The 23070-nt window shown below is 37.8% G+C and overlaps 1 protein-coding gene across 29 annotated transcripts in view; it reads left to right on the plus strand.

Moving 5' to 3' along the window:
• The window catches only part of DNM3 (dynamin 3), a 542852-nt gene that overhangs the window by 241178 nt on the left and 278604 nt on the right, over positions 1-23070 (plus strand). For 28 of the 29 annotated variants that reach the window (XR_014816234.1, XR_014816231.1, XR_014816226.1 and 25 more), the window contains one exon: positions 12756-12869. Coding sequence is in view for 18 of the 29 variants with exons in the window: in XM_021063644.2 (XP_020919303.1) it covers positions 12756-12869 (114 nt within the window). In the remaining 11 variants the exon portion in view is untranslated. Of the gene's footprint in view, positions 1-12755; positions 12874-23070 lie in introns of those variants that run through there. The other variant, XM_084977621.1, reaches the window with a different exon arrangement.

Consider the following 23070-nt stretch of genomic DNA (forward strand, 5'->3'; position numbering starts at 1 on the left):
ATTTTCGTCCTTGAATGTGAGAAATAAATGACGGGCTTAGTTCTTATTCTGTTTTGTATCATTTAGAATCTCTTCCACATGGAGGGTTCTCTTTAACTTCAAAGGAAGCTCTGCACATGGAAAAGATACACAGGAAAAAAAGTGAAAAAAGTAGAGCCCTGATTTTCATCATGGTTAATGGCCTGGATCTTGTTGAGGTTTAGGTGAATAAGTTCTGAGAATAAACAGCTCACTCCTTGTGAATTCTTCAGAAATAGCTGTGCATGTGGCAGAAATAATGCATAAACAAGCAGTTGGGAAAATTCTGGGTATCAATGAAAAAGGAAGAAATTCTTTAGGAGCAGTTTTGAGAATTGATGTAATAGCCTAGTGAGCCACAGAGGCATGAAAAATGCACTCATTATGTTAGCATGGGCCAATGTTCTGGAAGTAAGACTCAATGGAATGGGTTTCAGGTGCTTTTTGGGGGGAAGAATGAATGGACACTGATGGAGGCACCATAGAAGTAGTCCTTGTAGAGTTGAGTGGTCCAGAAAGAAAGTGGGAAGGGAGCTTATTTCATGAAACAGTTCTGTTTAACCTACAGAATTTCATTTATGTGGTTATACTTCAAATTTGTACTCATGTTTTTAGGTGAAGCTTGATTTTTACGAAGAAACTAGAAATTTCTTATATTTCTGGCAGCTGTATATTCAAAGAAAAAGAGGATTTGATATGAATATTAAATGTCAGCTTATTTACAGTCAGTTTTTATTGAACACTATTAATGTGTTTTCAATCAGGTCAGCTCCTTTTTAAAAAATAATCAAGCTTATTTCATGATCATCTCCCATGTAATGTTCCATGTGCTATAGAGTTATCTCATAACCTGGTTATTTGTAATCTACCTCAGTTTTCCAGCACGCTGTGTTCATTATACATTAAAAGGAATCTTAAGTGATTGCCTCTCTTAAGCAAGCAATAACATGATGGCAACTTATTTTTTATTTTATTTTATTTTTGTCTTTTTGCCTTTTCTAGGGCTGCTTCTGCGGCATATGAGGTTCCCAGGCTAGGAGTCTAATCAGAGCTATAGCCACTGGCCTACACCAGAGCCACAGCAACGTTGGATCCGAGCTGAGTCTGCAGCCTACACCACAGCTCATGGCAACGCCAGATCCTTAACCCACTGAGCAAGGCCAGGGATCAAACCCGCAACCTCATGGTTCCTTGTCAGATTTGTTAACCACTGAGCTATGACGGGAACTCCGCAACTTACATTTTTAATGCTGTGAATATTGTAGGAAAATATGGAAAATACAGGAAAATTGAAGGAGGAAATAAATATAACTTTATATCTTACCACTAATTTTCAGTCACAACTGACATTTTGTTATATACTACAGTCTTTTTTTCTATCTTTATATTAACAACTAGAACCAAAATTATGTGATATTTAATATTAACAAGTTCTGATCTAAGATCTTTAAATCTATTAAATCATATTTTTTCACAACAGCTCTGTGTTACAGACATTATTATCCCGTGTTATGTAAGAGAAAATCGAGAGAAAGAGACTCACCCAGTGTCACCCAGTTAGCAAATGTTGTAACTAGGAGGCAGCCTACATAGTCTGACTCCAGAGTCCTGCCCAGTATTAGCACTCCCTGGCAAGAATGTTATCTCACATTGTAATATAGGTGTTCATTCTCAGCTTAATTTAACATCAGATGATTATATCATAATATGCTAACCAGTTACCAGTCAGGCAAATAGCTTGTTTCCAGTTGCTTGCTGTTAGAAACAGTACTGGAGCCAATATCCTGGTATTTGTTGTGAATTAAAAGCTGGGGCTCTGAAATCAGACAACCAGAAATGTTCTATTTTATGTGGGTGCTAAGGTGTTGAATCCTCTGAGTGTGCTCTGCAAAATGGGGCAAAATGGAAGGAAGCCTGTTGGCTGTGTGATAGGAGCCTAATTGTAGTTTTCTCATCTGTCACATAAGGAAAATATTACCTCCCTCAGCAGATTACTATGTGGATTACAAGAAATAATAGGCATAGAGCTCTTAGCACAATTCCTGGCACAAATAATGTTTAGTAAATGTTAGCTATTATTTTCCTTGAATTCCTAGAAGTGGAGTCAAACTGTATTCTTAACTTTGCCTATTTCAGATACTTACAAAACTCTGTGCTCCAATTTCCTAGAAAGTTAGGTCTGTGAGAGGAACATCCAAACAAAAATGTCACTTAGCCAATTCATTTGTAGTAGTATTTTATAGAGTCTTGAGAAGAAAACAGTATTTCATCAAATATTTGATTAATTTGAGTTTTAATTTGATTATTCTTTAAATCTCTCTAGATAGCCTTCACCTTCTTTGTTTCTACAGCTTCTTTATCCTAATCATAAGTTCATCAGATGTGCAAATCTACTTTTCACATTATGTCAGCCCACTAATAACACAACCTGGGCATAGTTATGTTGCTCTCATTTGTGATCAATGGGGCAGGGCAGCTGGTACAGTGTCTGGTCCATCATAGGCATTCAGTCCATATCGGTGACTAACTTATCAACTGTCTTAGGTGAGAAAGACCTCTGAATGCTTTCCTGGATTAACCTTATCCCTTAAAACTGCAGTCATGAACCCCTTTCTTCCTCAGAGTGTGTGCCCTCTGTGGGCAGGCTAGCTCCCAAGTGGAATAGGGAAGACAGTGGGGGAGGGGATGGCCCTGGACTACACTTCCTTTTTATCCTTCTAGATTTACCAGTCTCAGAAGTCACTTTCCTCTGTCACTTTCCTTTACCACGAGTGGAATGAGTGAGGAAACAACAGGAGTGCCTCTTCATCCCCCAGCCATTGGCAGTATTTCTCAGCTTTCCTTCACCTTTTATTCCATTGAGTTTTATCATTAAATCAGTGGTTAACTTGGGGTGTGAGTAACCCCCTTTGGAGAAAGAGAGTAGCAGTCTATCAGTCCTGCTCCTGTCTTCTAGAAACCTCTCCTAGAAAGCAAATCATGGCTCCTTTGGCGATCCTCCTAGGACCACTAGTGGATAGAGGGCTCTGAGATGGGTCCAAATAGCGCATCAGTAAAATTCACTGCAAGGCTAGGTTGTACCCTAAGTTAAATGTTTCCTCCCTATTTTCTGTTTCAAATTACATGCAGTGGTATTATTTCACTAGCCTATCAGTGATCACGTGACATCATTAATATATTCTAATATACTCAGTAGTAAAATGTTAACAAAATAGGCATGTCCTCAGTGTGACTATGAACTCCCTCATAATATAAGTTCTCAGAAAATAAAGTCCAAGGATTACATTCCTAAAGGAGTTTGCAAAGTCTAAGATGCTTCTGGAACATTAAAATCTTCTCCCAATTCTTGCTTTCTGGGTCTCAGCCAGAGGTTCTCTTTCCCAGGTGGAGTTGGGGTTCTTTCAGCAGCAGCAGCACACCGAGCTGGCCTCCATAAGAATGAGTTGTTCCTTCTAGGCTTTTGAAGTTAAAATAGTCTCTTATATTCCTGACTTCATAAATATCTCAGAGAGTGGGACACGAAAGATAATCCCAGCCCTTGTTCCACAGCCAGCAAATTAAACAGGACTAATAGATTCCCTAGTTTTTACAATTATCTCAGGCTGTGTTGTGTTCCCAAACCCTTTTCTCAGACAGCCACCAACTATTGCAGACATTCAGACGTATCTGAATGAGGAAGAAGGTAGAAAGAAAAATATCTTCCTGGTTTTAGTCCTATCTTGCTGTCGGTTTTTTTTTTTTTTTCCTAGTTTATGAACCTATAAATGTACTGTGGGAAATCTCTTCCTAAGAAGCTAATTTTGCCACTATGAACTTACCTTAAAGGGGGAAAGCCACCCATACATATAATCTCTGAGAAGAACACTTAAAACATTGCTATTTCAAAGTTTAGGACTTTGTAGCCAAGGCAGCCCCAGTCACCAGGTCTAATTTGAGTTACCTTCCTTTCCTGTGCAGCGTCTTCAAAACCGTGTACTTTCCTTTTGCTTTTGTGTTTCCCCTTCTGTCCTTGTTACCTAATTTCTTCATCTAAGGAGACTCTCTCCTGTTTTTATAATTAATGCAGAGACAGTTTGAGAACGTGTGCTGGGGTGGGAGGTGGGGTTGCTCTTGAGTCTGTAACTAGGCAGTACAAGTTAGGATGAGCTCCTCACAGTCCTCCTCACCGCCTCCCCCCCGCCCCCCCCGCCTGGGGAAAAGGATGGCACTGAAGGCAACTAATCCAACCTTTCCTACTTCCTACCTAATGAAGTAAAGCTAGAACCTCAGGAGTGCTCTGTGACATACATGTGACCCTCAGCTGCCTTACAGTTTAAAAGTAGTAAATCTAAATCTGTCTTCTAAATCAGGCCCATATATGGAAAGACTTTTCTCCCTATAGTTGAATTCTTGCCCCAGGCACACTCATTTAGGAAAATCCCCATTGGCCAAATTCAAGGATAAGCAGCCTATATCCTAAGGATGCCTGTGCTCACAACCAATTGAGTGCCCTGCCTGACCTGTGCCTTTGCCGAGTCTTTGCAGCTCTGCTGTGATTACCATTAGCCCTGTGGTGTTTGAACTACCTTCATGGAAAAAGTTTCTCAGCTATGGTTAAAACCTTTTGTAAACTACCAAAGTCAAAATATTTCTGGTTACAACCTCCACACAGGCTGCAACAGTTAAAAGCCAGATGCAGAGCTGAGAAAAACTTGTATGGTCTGCTATAAGTAAGGCCAAGGTCAAAACACCCTGCTTAAGAAGTTCAGGGCCCAGAGCTTTGGCTATATTAGAGCGTTTCCACATGTACTGTTTTCTTCCCATAATTTTATTCCTTGTCTATATATTAATTTTATGATCCAGTGTGCTGGCCAGATGTTGAAGTCTGATCTTGTCCCTAACATAGATTTTGCCAAACCTAATAAGTCCTGACTTTTCATAGTGAGAAGGAAGTAACTAGAACATATACACTGTACAGTAGGCTAGCTGATAGAAGGGGCTGGGCTACTCCACTCTCCCTGTTCCACTTTTAATATATCTGTATTTGGCAAAAGAAGCATGGGTGATATTTATAGCAATAAATATTAAAAAATGGTTTGCATCAAGCCTTACAAATAAGACATGCCCTTTTAGTTCTCAAGACCCCTGCCAGTCGTATAATTATGCTCTCGTTTACTTGAATACTTAAGACAGAATTCGATAGTCAAACACTAAGAGGCTGTAATGGCTATTGTGCTAAATGTTAATGGATTTATTTTTGTAGCTTTAAATTTGAATACAAAATTAACATATCTTTCTCTATGAAGAGATGCCAATCACATTTATCTTAATAGTCTTTTTAAATTTAATTATTCTGTTGTCCATCTCTTCTTCTTTTTCTTCCTTACTTTCTTTTGTTTTGTTCTATTAATTTTTCCCTTAGTATTCTTGGGTTCCTTTTTTTTTTTTTTTTTTTTTTAGGGCCACACCTGCAGCATGTGGAAGTTTCCTGTCTAGGGGCTGAATTGGAGCTGCAGCTGACAGGCCTATGCCACAGCCGCAGGAATGAAGGATCAGTCTCCTCTGCGACCTATACCACAGCTCACAGCAATGCCAGATCCTTACGCCACTGAGCAAGGCCAGGGATTGAACTGCATCTTCATGGATACTAGTCCAGTTCATAGCCCACTGAGCTACAACGGGAACTCCCTCTCTTAGGTTTTGACTATTTTCCCTTAATGCATGACTTTTCTTATCTCATTCTATTTTTTCCCTTGATTTTGTGATTTACCTGTCCCTCAGTTCTTTTGTAAAAATGTACATTAGGAATTACTTTTCTCATTTCTTATTTTGAGCTGTTTGTCATTTGGGGAAAAAAAGTCCATTTGTAGCAAATATGCCTACCCCCAATGGAAGGGTTGGGATTAGACCAGAGCTTCTTAAACTTTTTATGACAGCTACTTGCTGACAGCATTCAGTGCGGAACACATTTCCATGATTCTTATGAACGGATGTGGGCCATGTGTACTCAGTAGGGTAGCTGTAATCTTCTTTTTCTCCAAGTGTGAAAGTTTATTGCAGTTAAAATGACTAATGTCATTGAATATAATCTCTTCTAGTTATTTTTTATGTCAATTCTTTGCAAATTTCATTTTAACCTATGTAAACCCTGTAACTCAATTGAATATAAGCACTGGACTAAGTGATATTTAATAAATATCCTTTTTGGCTATAACATTCAATACATCCAGAAGTAGTGGTGCATCTTTGAGGATTGAATCCAGCATTGCCAATAAGGTCAGGGAATTTATTGCTTCACATCATCTTAAATTTCCAAAACTCTATTCCTGCCTTTATTTAGGTAGTATCTGTGTTTTTTTTCCTTCCCCCATTTTCTACCTCCTTATTAGTCCCCTTTTGGCCTCATTTCTCTGCTTGGCCTAGATTAAATGGATAACCACCTATGTTATTCTCTTGCCCCAAACCCTGGACGTGGGTCACTTGGGTCCAAAAATTCAGAAGCCTGGATCATTTTCCAGTTTACCTTCTCTTTTTATACATCAAGTATGCTGTGTGCTGCTGGAGCCAATAATGCCACCATGTTGCTTGTGTCACTGCAGGTTATGTCTTCGTTCTCAGCTTTTAGCCATTATTTTTAAGACCTTGTATTTTTAGAGCAGTTTTATGTTTATGACAAAATTGAAAGGCAGGCACAGAGATTTTTTTATATTCCCCCTGGCCCCACACATGTATAGTCTCCCTCATTATCAATATCACTTGGCAGAGTGTTACTTTTTTTTTTTTAATCAAGGATGAACCTACACTGCCACATCATAATCACCCAAAGACCATAGTTTACCTTAGGGTTTACTATTTCTGTTGTACATTCTATGACTTTGGGAAAAAGTATAATGATGTATATCTATCTTTTTAATATCAGAGTATTTTTAGTACCCTAAAAATTCTACATGCTCTGCCTATTTGTCTGTCCCTTCACAACTACTAATCTATTGTCTCCATAGTTTTACCTTTTCCAGAATGTCATATAGTTGGAATCATACAGAATCTAGGCTTTAAGATCGACTTTTCTCACTTACTAACATGTATTTAAGATTCTCCATGTTGGAGTTCCCACTGTGGCACAATGGGATCATTGGTGTTTCTGGAGTGCTGAGACACAGGTTTAATACCTGGCTTGGCACAGTGGGTTAAGGATTTGGCATTGCCACAGCTGTGGTGTAGGTTACAACTGAAGCTCAGATCTGATCCCTGGCCAGGAACTTCATATGCTGTGGGGCAGCCAAAATAATAAAAATGAAAGTAAAGGATTCCTCATGTCTTTTTATGGCTTGATAGCTAATTTATTTTAGCACTGAATAGTATTCCATTATCTGGGTGTGCCATGGTTTATTTATCCATTCATCTACTGAAGGACATCTCATTTGCTTCCAAATTTTGGCAATTGTGAATAAAGCTACTATAAACGTATGTGTGTGTGTGTATATAAGTTTTCACCTCCTTTGAATACTAAAGATTGTGATTGTTGGATCACATGGGGAGAGTATATTTAGGTTTGTAAGAAAACACCAAACTGTCTTCCAAAGTCCTTCCCACCAGCCGTGTATGAACGTTCCTGTCATTCCACATCCTCACCAGCATCTGGTGTTGTCAGTGTTCCAGATTTTAGTCATTCTAATAGGTGTGTAGTGGTATCTCATTGTTTTACTTTGCATTTCCCTGATGATATGATAGTAAGAATCTTTTCATGTGTTCATTTGCCCTCTGTATATCCTCAGTAAGGTGCGTTAAAGTCTTTGACCCATTTTTAAATTGTTTTTTTCTTATTAATTGAGTTTTAATAGTTCTTTGTATATTTTGGTTAACAGTCCTTTATCACATGTCTTTTGCAAGTATTTCCCCCTAAATGTGTTACTTGTCTTTTGATTCTCTTGATACTGCTTTTTGCCGAGCAGATGTTTTTAATTCTAATGAAGTCCAGATTACCAATTATTTCTTTCATGGGTTGTGTCTTTGGTGTTGTATGTAAAGAAGCATCGGTCATACTCAAGGGCATCTAGATTTTCTCCTGTATTATCTTGTAAGAGTTTTATAGTGTTGTGCTTTGTCAATCATTTTTGTTTGTTTGCTTTTACTAACTGTAGTTGTATTGTCTCTGTCATTTACTTACTGATTGTCACAGTGCTTCACACTATCCTCAAGCCTTCTTTCCATCTTCTCACCCTCCCTTTCCTATAGATAATTCAATCTGTTTGCTTATCAAAAGAAATGGAAAGGTGAAATATAACCTTTCTAAACCTTCTAACCTTTTCAACTCATAGGCCTTTATCTAACCTCAGCCTTCTACCCTCCAAAGCTTCACAGGATGAGGTAGCTCCATTCCTGTTCAGGGACAGCCCCTCCTTGTGCTTTTCATGTCATCCACTCACATCTTCTTTGTTCTGTTTCTTTTTTCCTGTATCACCAACCTCTTAGTCTGTACTATTATTTCTCCTCAAGTAATAAATATGGTTGCTTCTTGCCCATACCGAAAAAAAAAAAAAAAAATTCCCAAATGAAAAAAACAGCAGGAGCAACAAAAACAACAACAAAACACCTCCTTTGATTCTGTGCCTATTCTGGTTTTAACTGGCTTTCATCCTCTGGAAAGAGTTCTCTTGAGTCATTTTCTCCATTTTTTACTTCTCATTCACTTTTCAACCAGTGAGTTCTGACTCATCCCAGCACCTCACTTAGCTGGCATAGCTAAAGACACTGTGACATCTGCATTGCACTTTACATGTCCCTTTCTGTGCTGAACCTGACACTCCAAAGCACAGAGTCCTTGAAATTTGTTTTGCCTTTGGTTTCCATAACCTCACTGCTTGTATTTCTCTGTCATTCTTTTCTAGAGACTTTGCTGACCACCATTTTTTTTTTTTTTTTTTTTTTTGGCCATACCCGAGGCATGTGTAAATTCCTAGGCCAGGGATCCAACGTATGCCACAGCAGTTGCAATACCAAGTCCTTAACCTGCTACACCATGAGGGAACTCCCTGACCACTTCTTAAATGTTAGTATTTTCCCCAAGATTCCACTATGAGCCACTGCTGTATCACACAGTTTTAACTGTCACCTATGTGAATATGCTGATGCCTAGTCTACATGTCCAGTCCTATTATCTCCATTTTGTTTCAGAAGTCAGGTCACACATAGTTGCCTGACGCTCTGTGTTTCCCACATGTGCCTCAGATTCAGCGTGGCCTTGGCTGAATTTATTGTCAATGCCCCCACTTCCAAAACTTCATGCTCTTCCTCTATTCCTCCTGACTTAGTAGCCACATGAGTTTCAGAATGATTCTAGGACAGCACAATGTCCAATAAATGCAAGCCACATATATAATGTAAAAATTTTTCAATAACCACATTAAAACATAAGAGGCAAGTGAAATGAATACTGAGAACAGAACTTATTTAACCCAATATATCTAAAATGTTATTTGAACTTGCGATAAATCTTAAGACAGAGATAGTTTACATTTCTTTTGTACTAAGTTTTCAAAATCCAGTGTGCATTTTATACTTATCACACACGTGAGTTAGAACTAGTTACTAGGGCTCAGTAAACATACTTGGCTAGTGACTACTGTACAGTGCAGTTCTAAAGTCTTTACATTCATCAATCCCCTTCTTGTATAGTCATAAGTCCTGTTGATTTTTATCTCCTAGTGTTTCTCCAGTAGATTTATTTATTTTCATGCTCTCTACATCATGGCTTTACTTTACACCTTAGTCATTTCTTACTTGGGTTATTGCAAATAGGGTACATAACCTAGTTTGTCTCAGGGAGCATGAAAAATTCACTGGAATGCAGGAGGATATAGTAGAACATCTGCATACATATTTTTATCTAGAAAATAAAACAGTTGAGATTTATTAGTATTTAACTGTCATTCTGTATCACAGAGAAGTCAATAATAAAGATATAAATGTAACAAAATGTATTTCCCCCAAAATGAAAAAAATTAAAATATTTTATCTTATATCATACTTTCATATTTCTTTGTGTATTTCTATGGATATATGCAGTTTATTATTACAATAGTCATATGTACTTAAAAATCAATTTAAATATGCACTTGGAATTTATTTTGGAACTGCCAAATTTTATTAACAAAATTTGGGATCTACTGAACTGGATCCTCTCTGGCTTTACCCTATTCACCACTCCAGCCTCAACTTCTTTGTCCCACCTCAAATTTACTGCTTCGAAGTGGCTCTTTCATATTTTGTTCTTGTTTTTCCTTCATGGAAAATAAACAAACCAGCGAGCAAACTACTTCCTGACCTAACTGTAATTCTCTTCCAGGCTCTCCTGAGCTACCATGTGTCCAAGGAAACCTCTTAACATTTCTTAAGTTGTGTCCAGTGCTCCTTCTCTTGCTTAGAATACATCTTTTACTATACCGTTATATCGAAATGATCTCTTTATGGATCTCCGTCCCTTACAAAACTGTAAAACTCTTGAGGGCAGGGGTGTGTCATCATCACTCTTTTTCATCTTGACATGTGATAGGTTCTTAAATGTTTGTTTGAGTTCCCATTGTGGCACAGCAGAAATGAATCCAATAAGTATCCATGAGGATGTGGGTTCGACCCCTGGCCTCACTCCTTAAGGATTCAGTGTTGCCATGGGTAGTGGTGTGGGTCTCAGATGTAGCTTGGATCCCACATTGCTGTGGCTATGGTGTAGATCAGCATCTGTAGCTCCAATTCAACACCTAGCCTGAGAACCCCATATGCCTCGGGTGTGGCCCTAAAAAAGGCAAAAAAAAAAAAAAGTAATGTTTGTTGAACTAAATTCATGACTCTTCTTGATGAAGCCAGCCTGTTATGTCAATGGGTGAAATAGTGATTTTTCTTACTGCAATTTGTGGAGTACCTGGAAGACTTTCTCTTTATCCAATGATGCTTGATAAAATTAAATAGTAAATACACTTTCATTAAGTGCCATGATTAGTACACTCTTTGTAAGCCCTGATGGTGTGGATAACAGTCTTATGTGGAGATGATCAGTTCCTTCTTACTAAAAATTAAATGAGATTATTTGCTCTAAGGAGAATGTATATGTGCAATAATCTTCAAACTTCGGTATGAATAAGAATCACCTTGGGACATGTTAAAATGTAGATTCTTGGGTTTTCTATCTATGTATTCCGATTCATTTGGACTTGCAGGTATCCCAAGTGTCTGTATTTTTAAAAAGCATCCCAATGATTATAATAAAGCTGGCAGAAACCATACTTGGAGAAGTCTCATTTCCTTTTTTTCTGAAGTAGAGGGAAGAAGGAGTAATTTTGAACATTGGAAAAAATTGCCTTAGTCTGGGCCTGGAATGGGGTTTTATTTGGGGGTCTATGAAAGTTATAGAGTTAAAAAGGACACCGGGCACTTGGGAGATGCTGAAATACAGAATCAAGGGTGACAGGGACTGGGAGTGTAGAAAGAGGCTTGGAAGGTCAATAATGACCTCATCTTATTTCACTATTTTCCCTAGAATTGACTGGCCTTCCTTCTTCAACTAGAAAATTAAAAAATAAAACATAAATATAAATATAGAGATAAAATATTATTACTAAGGTACTTTAATTATCCTTTAGGAACTGATACTTGGTCATTCAGTAGCAATTTTAAAAAATATTTTGGGATGTCTGGGATAATGAACAATGTAGGGATAGCCTGATTTTTGACATTTTGAACAATATCATACAGTTCCATATAGTATTTAATTTCTATGACAACAGAAATTAGCTAGCATAGAGGAGACAGCGAACTATGCCATATGGAAAACAGAATTCAACTTTACAACAGAAAAAACTAGATTTTCACTTAAATGCCATTTATAGATAATTCCTATCAAATCTGTAATCCAAGTTGTTAATGTTTTAAAATTTAAAGGATGTTTAAAGATTTTTATGAAGATTCTATGAATGTTTTGGCTTGGCAAATAACAACCAGAAGTAGATGGATAAATCTAGACCATTTAAAAAACTCCAAACTTTTAATTTTAGCCAACCGTTTCAGCTTTCTCTCTCATTCAGCCTTCTTCATAGCTGTTAAAAAGGAACTAATTGGTTGACTTGAGTTTTTTCTTTTCACCATTTGGTGGCCAGTCCCTGGTGGGAGTCCTAATGAGATGCAAACTAGGCAAACAAATGGGCCAGTGGGCTGGAAGGGGATAAGAGACAGTGGGCATGGAGAGTCTATTGTTGTTCATCCAATCAACTAAGTATATTTTAATTGTAGTAGCCGTGCCATAAATAGGCCTGGCACAAACCTATTAGACTGCCTTATTTTGCTCCTGTCTGTTTCAGTTGCTCTGCTTTTGCCATTCATACAAGTCCACGATTTTGATTTTGTTCATGTGATGGGAGATTTCCTTCCCTCTGGTTGTCTGTGCTTTTGGAAGATATATTATTTTGAATACTGTAATAGAGGTTGAGCTTTGAGGGAACAATGCCGGTTTTTGTTTGTTTGTTTGTTTGTTGTGGTTTATGCCTGTGGCATGTGAAAGTTCCCAGGCAGGGAATCGAACCCTGTGGCACAGCAGTGACTGGGGCTGCTGCAATGGCAACACTGGATCCTTAACCTGCTGTGCCTCAAGGGAACTCCATGCTGTTCTCATTGTATCTTGTATCTTGTTTTTAGCTAAGTGCAAGACTTGTGTTCCACATTGGCTCATGTTAAACTAAATGTGCCTGCTGATCTGTGCTCTCTTGAAGGTGATTCGAAAGGGATGGCTAACCATCAGCAACATTGGCATCATGAAAGGAGGCTCTAAGGGATACTGGTTCGTCCTTACTGCTGAAAGCTTGTCGTGGTACAAAGATGATGAGGTAAGCCATGGATGTGATAGAACTTTTTAAATTAAAATGTTTCTATCTCAAATTAATTGATATTATTGTGATCCACAATTTCGAGACACCAGTGATTTTCTTTCAGTAAGACTTAGCTTGGGATGTTTGTTTGAGGAAATGTAGTTTTTTTCTTCAGAGGTTTTAAATTTTACAATAGTCCTGTCAGATATCTTTGATTTCTTTGATGTAGTCGCATGTTTGTCTACCTGAAGAAATGGAATTATGGATGAGGAGTTGAAAACTTCCTTTTTTGTAATAATGGCAAAGTACCGATATAGTGAGAGCAATTTTTGTTAAATGTGTTGAATATACTCAAGTTAATAGAGCATCATAAGAGCAAAATTAATAACAGTGATGCAGAATTAATAAAGCATTTTGGAATTATTGCTGTGACATCTGTATTAAATGACAGGCTTTTGAAAATGTCTAAATCACTAGTCTTCAAGTGAGTCCCAGATGATTGTTTATATGAATTTTTTTCTTTGAGAATTTGATATCTATGTAAAAGCATGAATTACGATAATTATGGTGTTCTGGTTCATGTTAGATGTTAATAATTTTGGTCCTGTGACTTATTACTCATTTAAATCTGATAGCTAGAAAAGAACACCAAAAAAAAAAAAAATCAGTCTTGCAGAGCTATTAAAGTGCTATATAGTGATACTGGTAAATTTGGGAGGGCATGGATGGAAATTAAACAGGGTTTTGGAAATTTTAATAGCTCTGGCCTGACCTGAGAAGTTTTCGGTGCTTGTAATGCAGCATACAAACATTGGCTAAGGATACTCTGTGATAGCAAAACTATTTACAGGTGAGATTGTGTCAGTTGTATTTGTCCATAAAGGGCAATCCTTTCAGAGTTAAAAGTCCTTCTACTCTTGGCTTGATTTTTTTTTTTCCATCTTTTGAAAGCTCTGAAAGGTGCTTTTGTTGGTTGTAGGAGGAAAAGGTTTGTGTCCTATGTAGTTCTTTGTTTCCTAAGTGCTGTAGTGTGTTGAATAAATATCAGATCATCCTTTGATGACCACTAAATTTTCTACAGTAAAGGAAATCAAATCTTATAGACATGTCCAAAGAACTACTCAAAAGTTTTATTTCAGATTTTTATGTCATATATTTTACTGACTTCAGCCAAATGTAGAATTGGTCATTGTGAGTCTGAGCATTAGTAATGGTTTCTTTCCTGTGCCGACTGCTTAGATATTTCTGTCTTTCTGTGGAAGCTCCAGTGTTTAAAGACCACAGCTGTAGGAACTCTTGGGATGCTTGCCTAGATATAAACATCAGTAAATAGATTATCTTCTTTTGTTTTCAGTTGCCCTACTAGATCTTATCTTAGATACATTTTATTTACAAGGATTTAGATCCTCATGTGTATACATTTAAATACATATTGGTCTTAGGGCCTTTCTCGGTTATTGTAAGGAAAGCAAAGGATTTTGCTCAGGAATAGTAATAGTAATAGCTAATATTTTATATTTGTTAATCAACTCATTTAATCCACATTATAACCCTAAGGATAAGTAGTGTTATTATTCCCATTTTTAAGATGAGTAAGTAAAGAAAAAAAAAGTTACAACCTTTTGAAGTCATTTCTATATAATTCAGTATCCCTTATGGCAGAAGACTTGGTGTTGATGAGGATAACTAACTTGCCAAGGTCTCATAGCTAGCTGGGGGCAAAGCAGAAATTTGAGCACGGGCTGTCTGGCTCCAGAGCTTATGCCTTCAACCACAAATGAAGGTAAGAATCTCTGAGATGCTGGAGTTTTCCAAGCCAACCTCATCCACTGGGGATTTATTAAGATGAGTTCCAGGCATCCCAGCCTTGACCTTTCCCCGGGTGTTCCTATCAGGGGCTCTGAAGTCTTTGGGATTGGCTACTGCTGATGGAATGGGGCTTCAGGGTGTTTTTATGTTTGGCTGTGTGGGTACTGAGACAAGCCCATTGGAAGGCACATGATACTCCCCGCAGGGAAGGAAAAGGCTTTGAGAGCATGGTGAGCTCATGGTCACCAGTCAGCCCTTCCTCTCTGCTATAAATTCAGAATAACTTTTTACAAAATCTCTGCCACTTAAGCTCCCTCATGAGCACTTGTTATAACACAAAGAAAATACATATGTGCAGTTATAATATTAACTGAGTGCCAGGGAACATTTTATTAAAGATATATGTGATTGGGTGTTTTGGGGGGAATGGGTGGGATAATAAGGCTCCTCTGAAGAAAAGAGGTCAGTGAGCTAGAAATTGATGAGGGAGGGACCTTTAGATTGGGTATTTGGGAGGAAGTAACATTGGAGCCGAGACTGGAATGATGAACTGTGTAGAAGATTGTGTTGATGAGTGTTCCAGGGTGAGAGTATAAAACTCCCAGGGTGGAAGTGGACAGGAAGCCAGTGGCTGAGATGTAGGAGCAATAAGAGAGAGAAGTAGGAAACAAAATCAGACGTACTTTGTCAGGCTCCACCCAATGATTTGGATTTTATTTCAAAGATACTTGAAAACCATTGGCCTGTATCAATAGGATGTGACCTGATTAGATTTATTTTAAAAAGATTATGCTGGGTGCTGGATTGGCCTGACATGTGGGATGGAATGTGTGTATGGAGGGAGTGGGTGGAAAGAATAGAAGAAGGGAGACCAGCTAGGAGATCGTATTGTGGTTCAGGCGAGAGAAGATGGTGGCTTATAGTGGCTGGAGAGGAAAGTTCAGTTTAGGGCAGCAAATTGATGGGCCCCAAACATCTACACTGTGCTCATTAGCTACTGTTACTCATTAAAAACTCTGCTCAAGAAAACAGGAAATTTTCCAAATGGTAATGCCTGACTCATGACCCCTGTCTTCAGGGTATTTGTGTCAACAGGGCAGAGGGTTCTTCCCCTGGAGCCATCTACTACCCCTTGGCTACCACCACTCAGTGGTTCTCTAGGTTTTTTGTGTTTTTTTGCTTTTTAGGGTTGCGCCTATGGCATATGGAAGTTCCCAGGCTAGGGGTCAAATTGGAGCTGAAGCTGCCGGCCTACACCAGAGCCACAGCGATGTAGAAGCCAAGCCACATCTGAGACCTACACCACAGCTCATGGCAGTGCTGAATCTTTAACTCACTGAGTGAGGCCAGGGATCAAACCCACGTCCTCATGATTGCTAGTCGGATTCGTTACCGTTGAGCTATGACAGGAACTCCCAGTGGTTCTCTATGCTGCTCCGTTACTCTTGCCAGCGATTCCTCCCATCACAGACCACTTCTGTGCCTGCCATCAGGGAAAAAGGGAGAGGGCAGCACTGTTCCTTGCTCTTTACCAGTATTCAACAACTAGCTATTAGTGTCTGCTGAGAGCGGCTGCTAGAACGGAGGGTATGGGGAAAGGAGGTCAGGAGAAATGTCAGGAGGGTGGGCATAGAGGTCATCTCTGGCCTCTTGAATTTGTACCCTGAATCCTCATCCTTTAACAGCAGTGTTTTAAGGATTCTTTGGGCCACACCTGCAGCTTGCAGAAGTTCCTGGGCCAGGTATTGAACCCGTGCCACAGCAGTGACAATGCTGGATCCTTGACCTGCTGAGCCACCAGGGAACTCCCCTCAGCAATGTTTTAAATGATGCTTAGATTTCGTACATATCTGGCTCCCATAGTTTAACTACACATAGATTAAACATACTTCTGTGGGCAACTTTGAAAACCCCAAATTTAGAATTTTCCTTTGTGAAAATAAGCATGAGTTCTTACTCAGCTTTTGGAGTCAGTTTGTTGGTAAGTTGAGTGCTTGTACTTTGTTCCCATGGTATCTGTCACAGTTACACCTACATATTTAGGAAATCCTGCTACATGACAATATATCTCTTTTAGTCAAGTAAATATGACACTGTAAATGTTAAGTTAGCTATGGATTTATCATTTATTTAATAATATTAGATATTCATGAAGGATTTCCATTTGTTTCTGTGTTCTTTCATCTTCCTACTTTCTTTTGTAATTAGACAGATATGTTTTCATTATAACCTAATTGGCTGTTGAATAAATAGCACATATTATGTCACGTTAATAGACAAAGTTTTATATAACTTATGACAGGTTTGTAATAAATGACTTATGAAATATATTTGTCATTAAAGAACAATGATTCATGCTATTTTTAGGGTGACATTAGTTGAACAAAAGGCCTTATAAACCATATGCTTTGTGCATTGAAAAGGGTAAGGTGTTGGAGAATGTGAATTTGCTGTGACCAACTGTCAATATTGGGACAAAACAGATTTCTCTGAGCCTCAGTCTTTACTTACCAAATGGGGACTGTTGCTGACCAACTCGCCTCATGGGAATTTGCGAGACTGAGAAATCATATATTAATTAGTACAGTTATAAACTTTTAGGTATCACATTCATATATTTATTCTTGTCATTGCAAGTAATACTATGCTCTGCTACTATAATGTTATTCTTTGACGCATGTCTTCTATTTCCAAATGTCTTTGTCATTTCATATTATGAGATATGATGTGTGGGGTCTGGGAGTTTTCAGCAGAGAATAGTAAGTTTCAGACAGTAACAGGGAACTCTGACCCCATTCCTTCAGTGAGACTTTTCCATGCTGCCTTCCTTACAGCCTGTGGGTTAGGGGTGATAAAATCAAACTGGATGATTTCCTATCCAAGATCACAGAGGCAACAACATGATAACCCTATGCAATAATTTTAAGCTAGAGTTGACATGAGGGTAATAATAGAGCCCCAGCATTTTCCTGGTTTCTCCTCACCCTTAATGGATCTATCTACCCTGCGCTTAAATTTTTGGTGGATTCATGAACACCCTCAAACATATATGAACTGCACTTTTTGAACCATTATTCTACACTAATGTTATTTGTAATGTTACGGACAGATTATTTCATTTTATTTTATTATTAGGGCCCACCCGTGGCACATGGAAGTTCCCAGGCTAGGAGTTTGAGTTGGAGCTACAGCTGCCAGTCTACACCACAGTCACAGCAACGCCATATTCAAGCCACATCTGCTACCTGCACACCTCACAGCAGCACCACATCCTTAACCCACAGAGTGAGGCCAGGGATTGAACCTGCATCCTGGTGGATGCTAGTTGGGTTTGTTATCACTGAGCCACAATGGGAACTTCTACAGATGATTTTAATAGAAAGGTTTCCACCTGTGTCCCAGGCAATATTATTTCCACATGTTATCTTCAGAGAAGCCATATAATACAGTGTGGTTATAGAAAAAATAATCTATATACCTAACTATATGTGTTATCCTCTAGCATTACTCTAAAATTGGAGCTCTCTGCAGCATAAAAAGAAGTAGACCATGTTGTACAGGGTTAGATATTTTATGACTAATTACCTAGGAGATTTACCCAAACCTGACTGTCCTTCTAAATCATTCTCCAGTACCACCCAACTCTGAAATTCCATCTACAAGTGGGCCTGGACACATCTCTAGGGGTTGCATAGGCCTCTTTCTGGGTTCATCCTCTCCAGGGCATTCTGTCACCGTGCATACCCCAATTCAAGGAGGAGCAGTTTATGGGGGTGACGACAGCTTGTGTGTCTGCATATATCCCTTGGAATCTTAGATGGATGATATTCCGCTCCTTTGATTTTTATCAAAATAATAACATAAGGATATTTTTAGTTCTTATTTTTTACTATGAATCTAAAGAAGAATACAGCAATTCAAACAACCTCAAATAGAATGTTAGCTGACCCTCTGCAAAGCAGTTTTTAATCAGTGGGGCATCCCATTTGGGTGTGTCACTAGCAGCTCTCGCCTTGTGCTGGCCCAGGCCAGTGGGCGTACAGTGGCTTCTCTTTTTCTCTTCCTCTTCCTATCTCTCCCCTCAATGGTGTCAGTCTGGATTGTCCCAAATCAAGGTGTTTCCTCATTCTATTATCTATATCCGTTAAGCTTTTCTTAGCATCTAGTCCAGGCTTGTTGCAGGCTTAACTTTGTATATCCAAATTAGTCAGAATGCTCAACCAAAACCAATGGGCTTCTGAGTAATAAGATGCTCCCTAGTTCTAAAGTAACTGTGGTTGTAAAGAATATCTCCACTATTCATGCTGCCTGCTTAAACCTATGAAGCCCAGGTCTTAGTCTAAATGATAATCTTGATGATGATGATGATCATCCCTGGCTAACATTTATTGAATATTTATAGTTTACCAGATGCTGAGCTAGGTCAGTCCTTGATTTACATTCTCCATTTTAGAAATGAAGATTGGAACTCAGAGTGAGTGAGTAATTTAGCCAGCTATTAAGTATCAGTGCTGTGCTCTTAATCACCTGGACATTGCCCAACATATATTTCCTGAGAACCTGTTATGTACCAGACACTATCCTAGTCAGTAAGGATAAAATGGACAGCAAGGTACTTGCCCTTATGAAGGATATTTCCTGATAAAGAAATGTAAACAATGAGGAACCGCTATGAGATTCGTATTACAAACTATGAAAAAAATAAATCCTTTGACTTAAGAAGTAGTGTCTGGGATGGAAAACACATCATGGGGGTGGGGGGGGGGACCTTAAACTGAGTGGTCAGAGAAGATTGGTGTTAATACCTAGGGCAAGAGTGAGCCTGATGGATTTAAGAAACTGAATTGAGGGCACAGGGATGGGAACAAATAGAGAAAAGGACTCTATAAAGATTAAGGATTTTGATCCTAAGAGTAATGAGAAGCCTTTGAAGTTTTTAAGATGGAGAATCACACAATAAGATTTAAAATTTTTATTGATCTTTTTGATTTCCATGTAAAGACAAAACTGGAGGAGCACAAAACTGGATTGGGGAGTTGTTGGAAAGCTATTGCTGTGGGATATGTAAATGATAATGGTAGCTTGGGCTGGGTGGAATCAAGGAAACTGATAGAAATGAATGAATTTAAGAGATTTTTTTCAAAAGATGAGAACTGACAAAACTTACTACATATGCTAAGTACTGGTTGTGTGTATGAGTTCCTGCTAAACTGTAAGCCTCTTGTGACACAAACCACTGTCTTGTTCCATGTTCTACCACCAATAGACAAGGCACTGATAGGTGGCACTAAATAAATATTGGCTGAATGAAGATGTGAGTGAGCAAATAAATAATTAGGTACAGCATAATAATTCATCCTATCCTGGTTCTTAAGTGCCTAAACCAAATTATTGAATTACAGGGTAAAATAACCCTGAGAGGTAGATTGTCTTAAAATTTTCTCAGTTGTCATTGTTGAAGGTTAATGGATTTTTTTTTCTTTCTCCTCTGACTATATAACTTCCTAGATTGAAGATAATTTAAGCAGAAAATTTCCTGATGTCATTTTCATATATTATAAATATATTTTGTAGAGTTCTTTGAAGGGATTTAGAAAAGAGCAAGACATTGGAATAAAATAGAAACTATCATTTAAAAGGATTTCGAATTTAGGTAGTTTTATATTAATACTTTAAAAAGAGATTTGGGAAAAAAGTGATGGCTTTTATTTAAAATACTACAAAATAAGGGAGTTCTCATTGTGGCCCAGTGGAAACGAACCCGACTGGTATCCATGAGGGTATAGAATCAATCCCTGGCCTCATTTAGTGGGTTGGGGATCTCGTGTTGCTGTGATCTGCCGTGTAGGCTGCAGATGTGGCTCGGATCCTATGTTGCTGTGGCTGTGGCATAGTAGGCTGGCAGCTGTAGCTTGGACTCGACCTCTAGCCTGGGAACTTCCATATGCTGCAGGCACGCCCCTAAAAAGCAAAATAAATAAATACATAAATAAATCCAAAATAAAAATTTAAAAGCATAGAATATTCTGATTCAAGGAGAAAAGAGTCCTATTTTTCTTAATATCCATGAGAAAGATGCTTAAAAAAGATTGTTAAAAATATCTAAAAAAGGGGAACTGCTAATTTATGTATAATGAAAGCACATAGCCAATATTTATTCTCTTTATATAGTCCAGCATGAAGATTAAAATCATAATGGAATACTCCTAGGAAAGTAGAGTAATGCAACAGAAGCATTTCCAGTGGAAATGTACTAACCTTACAGTATTAAAGAAAATCCAAAGTCTGCATTGAAATAAGGACATTCTTTGGACTCTTAAAAATTTGCAGGCCTCATTTTTGTGGGTTGAAGTGTTTGGATAACTTGATAAGGAGATTATATAATTCCCTTATAGGGATATTTACTTAGTATTGTTTTTATTATGTAGCTGTAACAGATGACAAATGTAACTTCAGTAATAGGAAGCAAAATGACAGCTACATCCCTGGATGGTCAAAGTTGTGAAACTGAGAAGTTATAGAATTCTTCAGCTCTTTCCATTTGCACTTATACTTTCAAGATTCTGTTTCTGGCTAGGTCTGCATGCTCGCCGTGATGAGGTCAGGATTGACCCATGATCACTAGTCACACTTCTTGATGGGTTGTTTTAGTTAGCCAAAACTTAGATATTTTTATTTTAAAAGTCTCAATAAATATAAAACTTTGAAACATTTATGTTACTTAAAATTCTTCATGAGTACAGTTGTGAGTGTGTTTTCTCACATACATAAGCTATCTTATGTTATGCTTTCTAATGTGGGGTTGTTTCCTGTAAACATTTCCACATCTAGTGTGATACGAAGATTTATAATTTTGAAAAATATATGGTATTATTCAACAAACCATAATGGTAAATTCTATTTCAAACATATTAAAAATACGAGTAGACCCAAATGCACTCCCTTATGTACATTATTTGTTGTGCTCAGAAGTTTATGATGGAAGAAAAATACTACTCTTTTTATTACCCTTTCCTGGAGGAGTAAAACTTTGAAATGTGCCTTGCTAAGTTAAAAAAAAAAAAAAAAAAAAAAAAAAAAAAGTAATACCGGTAAGTTAACTTAATACTTCAAGAGAAAATTATTTGAAACGTCATCCTGGAGTGGCTCATTAAAGGATGACTGTGCTGGCCTCCTTAGCTTTCCCTTTTGAGTTCGGTGGAATGAAACAGTCTTCTCTAGGTTCTGGCCCAGCTATTGTGTCATCCCAGGAGCTCTGAAGCACTGTCCTGGCAGTGCCTTGCAGGGTCCAGTAGAATGACCCATCTGTGGACTCCTGTCTGAGGCATTTGCTACAGGTTACATAAAGCATTTAAAATTGAGTGATACTCTGCAAATATTCTGTGAGACATTTTAAAATTGTCTTCCTGTTTATATTTTACATTTTGTGAACTGTTGTTTAGGACTTTATCGCTAGTCATGGGACTCTTATTTAAGGTAAACACCTTCAGTGCACAGTGTGTTTTGCAGTAGGGTATTTTAGCAGGTGACTTATTTCCTTAGGCCAGATTGTTAAATGTAAGGTTTTAGCCTTAATCATATTTTTACTTATTAGTTTTACCCAGTCACTGTTGTGGTGGTGGTGGTTGTTTTAAAACAACAGGTTTGGTAAAATATCATATATAATAGTAGAAATTTTGAACCTTGTGGAGATTTTAGCCTTAGGACAAAATCTCTCATTTTAAAACTGAAATATCTGAATAATAAATTTGCTTTAGTCCAAAATATAAACTTGAAGTGTTTAGTTAGGTTAAAAAAACCCCAAAATTTTGGATAGTATTATGCAACATTTTTTAAAGCTTGACTAGAATCTTTCTAAGAAAGATGAAAATTAATTTTAAGTACTGAAGTTAAAACATTTTAGTGAACCAAATCAAGGTTGACGAATTTCTAATTTTACCCATCTCCCCACTATATACCCTCGAGTATTTGAAATATTCATATAAACAAGCAAACCCTGGTTATTTCACTCTGATAGTTCACAATATGTAAACTGAAGTTTGGACGTTTCCTCAAAAGATATGGGAAAATATACACTACATATCCATTAATCCCTTTCCTTGTTTTTTTTTTTTTTTTTTTTGAAAATTATTGAACAGTCTAAACATTTCAAGGATTTGAAAGTTTCCAGTGAATAGGACCATGTATTCTATGTGAGTGCATTGGCCCCATAAATTCCACCCTTAGAATTGTAGTTCCTTCTTAATGAAACAATGGCAGTAATAAATCCATGTGCATCATGACACTTGGAAATATTAAAGCTTCAATTTCAGCTTTCTATATATCAAAAGAAGAGAAGCAAACTATCCTGATACATTTGAAAATTATGTTGGAAATACTCTTCTAACTATGTTTTACCCAGAGCCAAACC

This window comes from Sus scrofa, chromosome 9 (assembly GCF_054392235.1).
Source record: "Sus scrofa isolate SSC_HxYL_T2T_F1_AM1 chromosome 9, Sscrofa_HxYL_maternal_Yorkshire_Landrace_v2.0, whole genome shotgun sequence".
NCBI lineage: Eukaryota > Metazoa > Chordata > Mammalia > Artiodactyla > Suidae > Sus > Sus scrofa.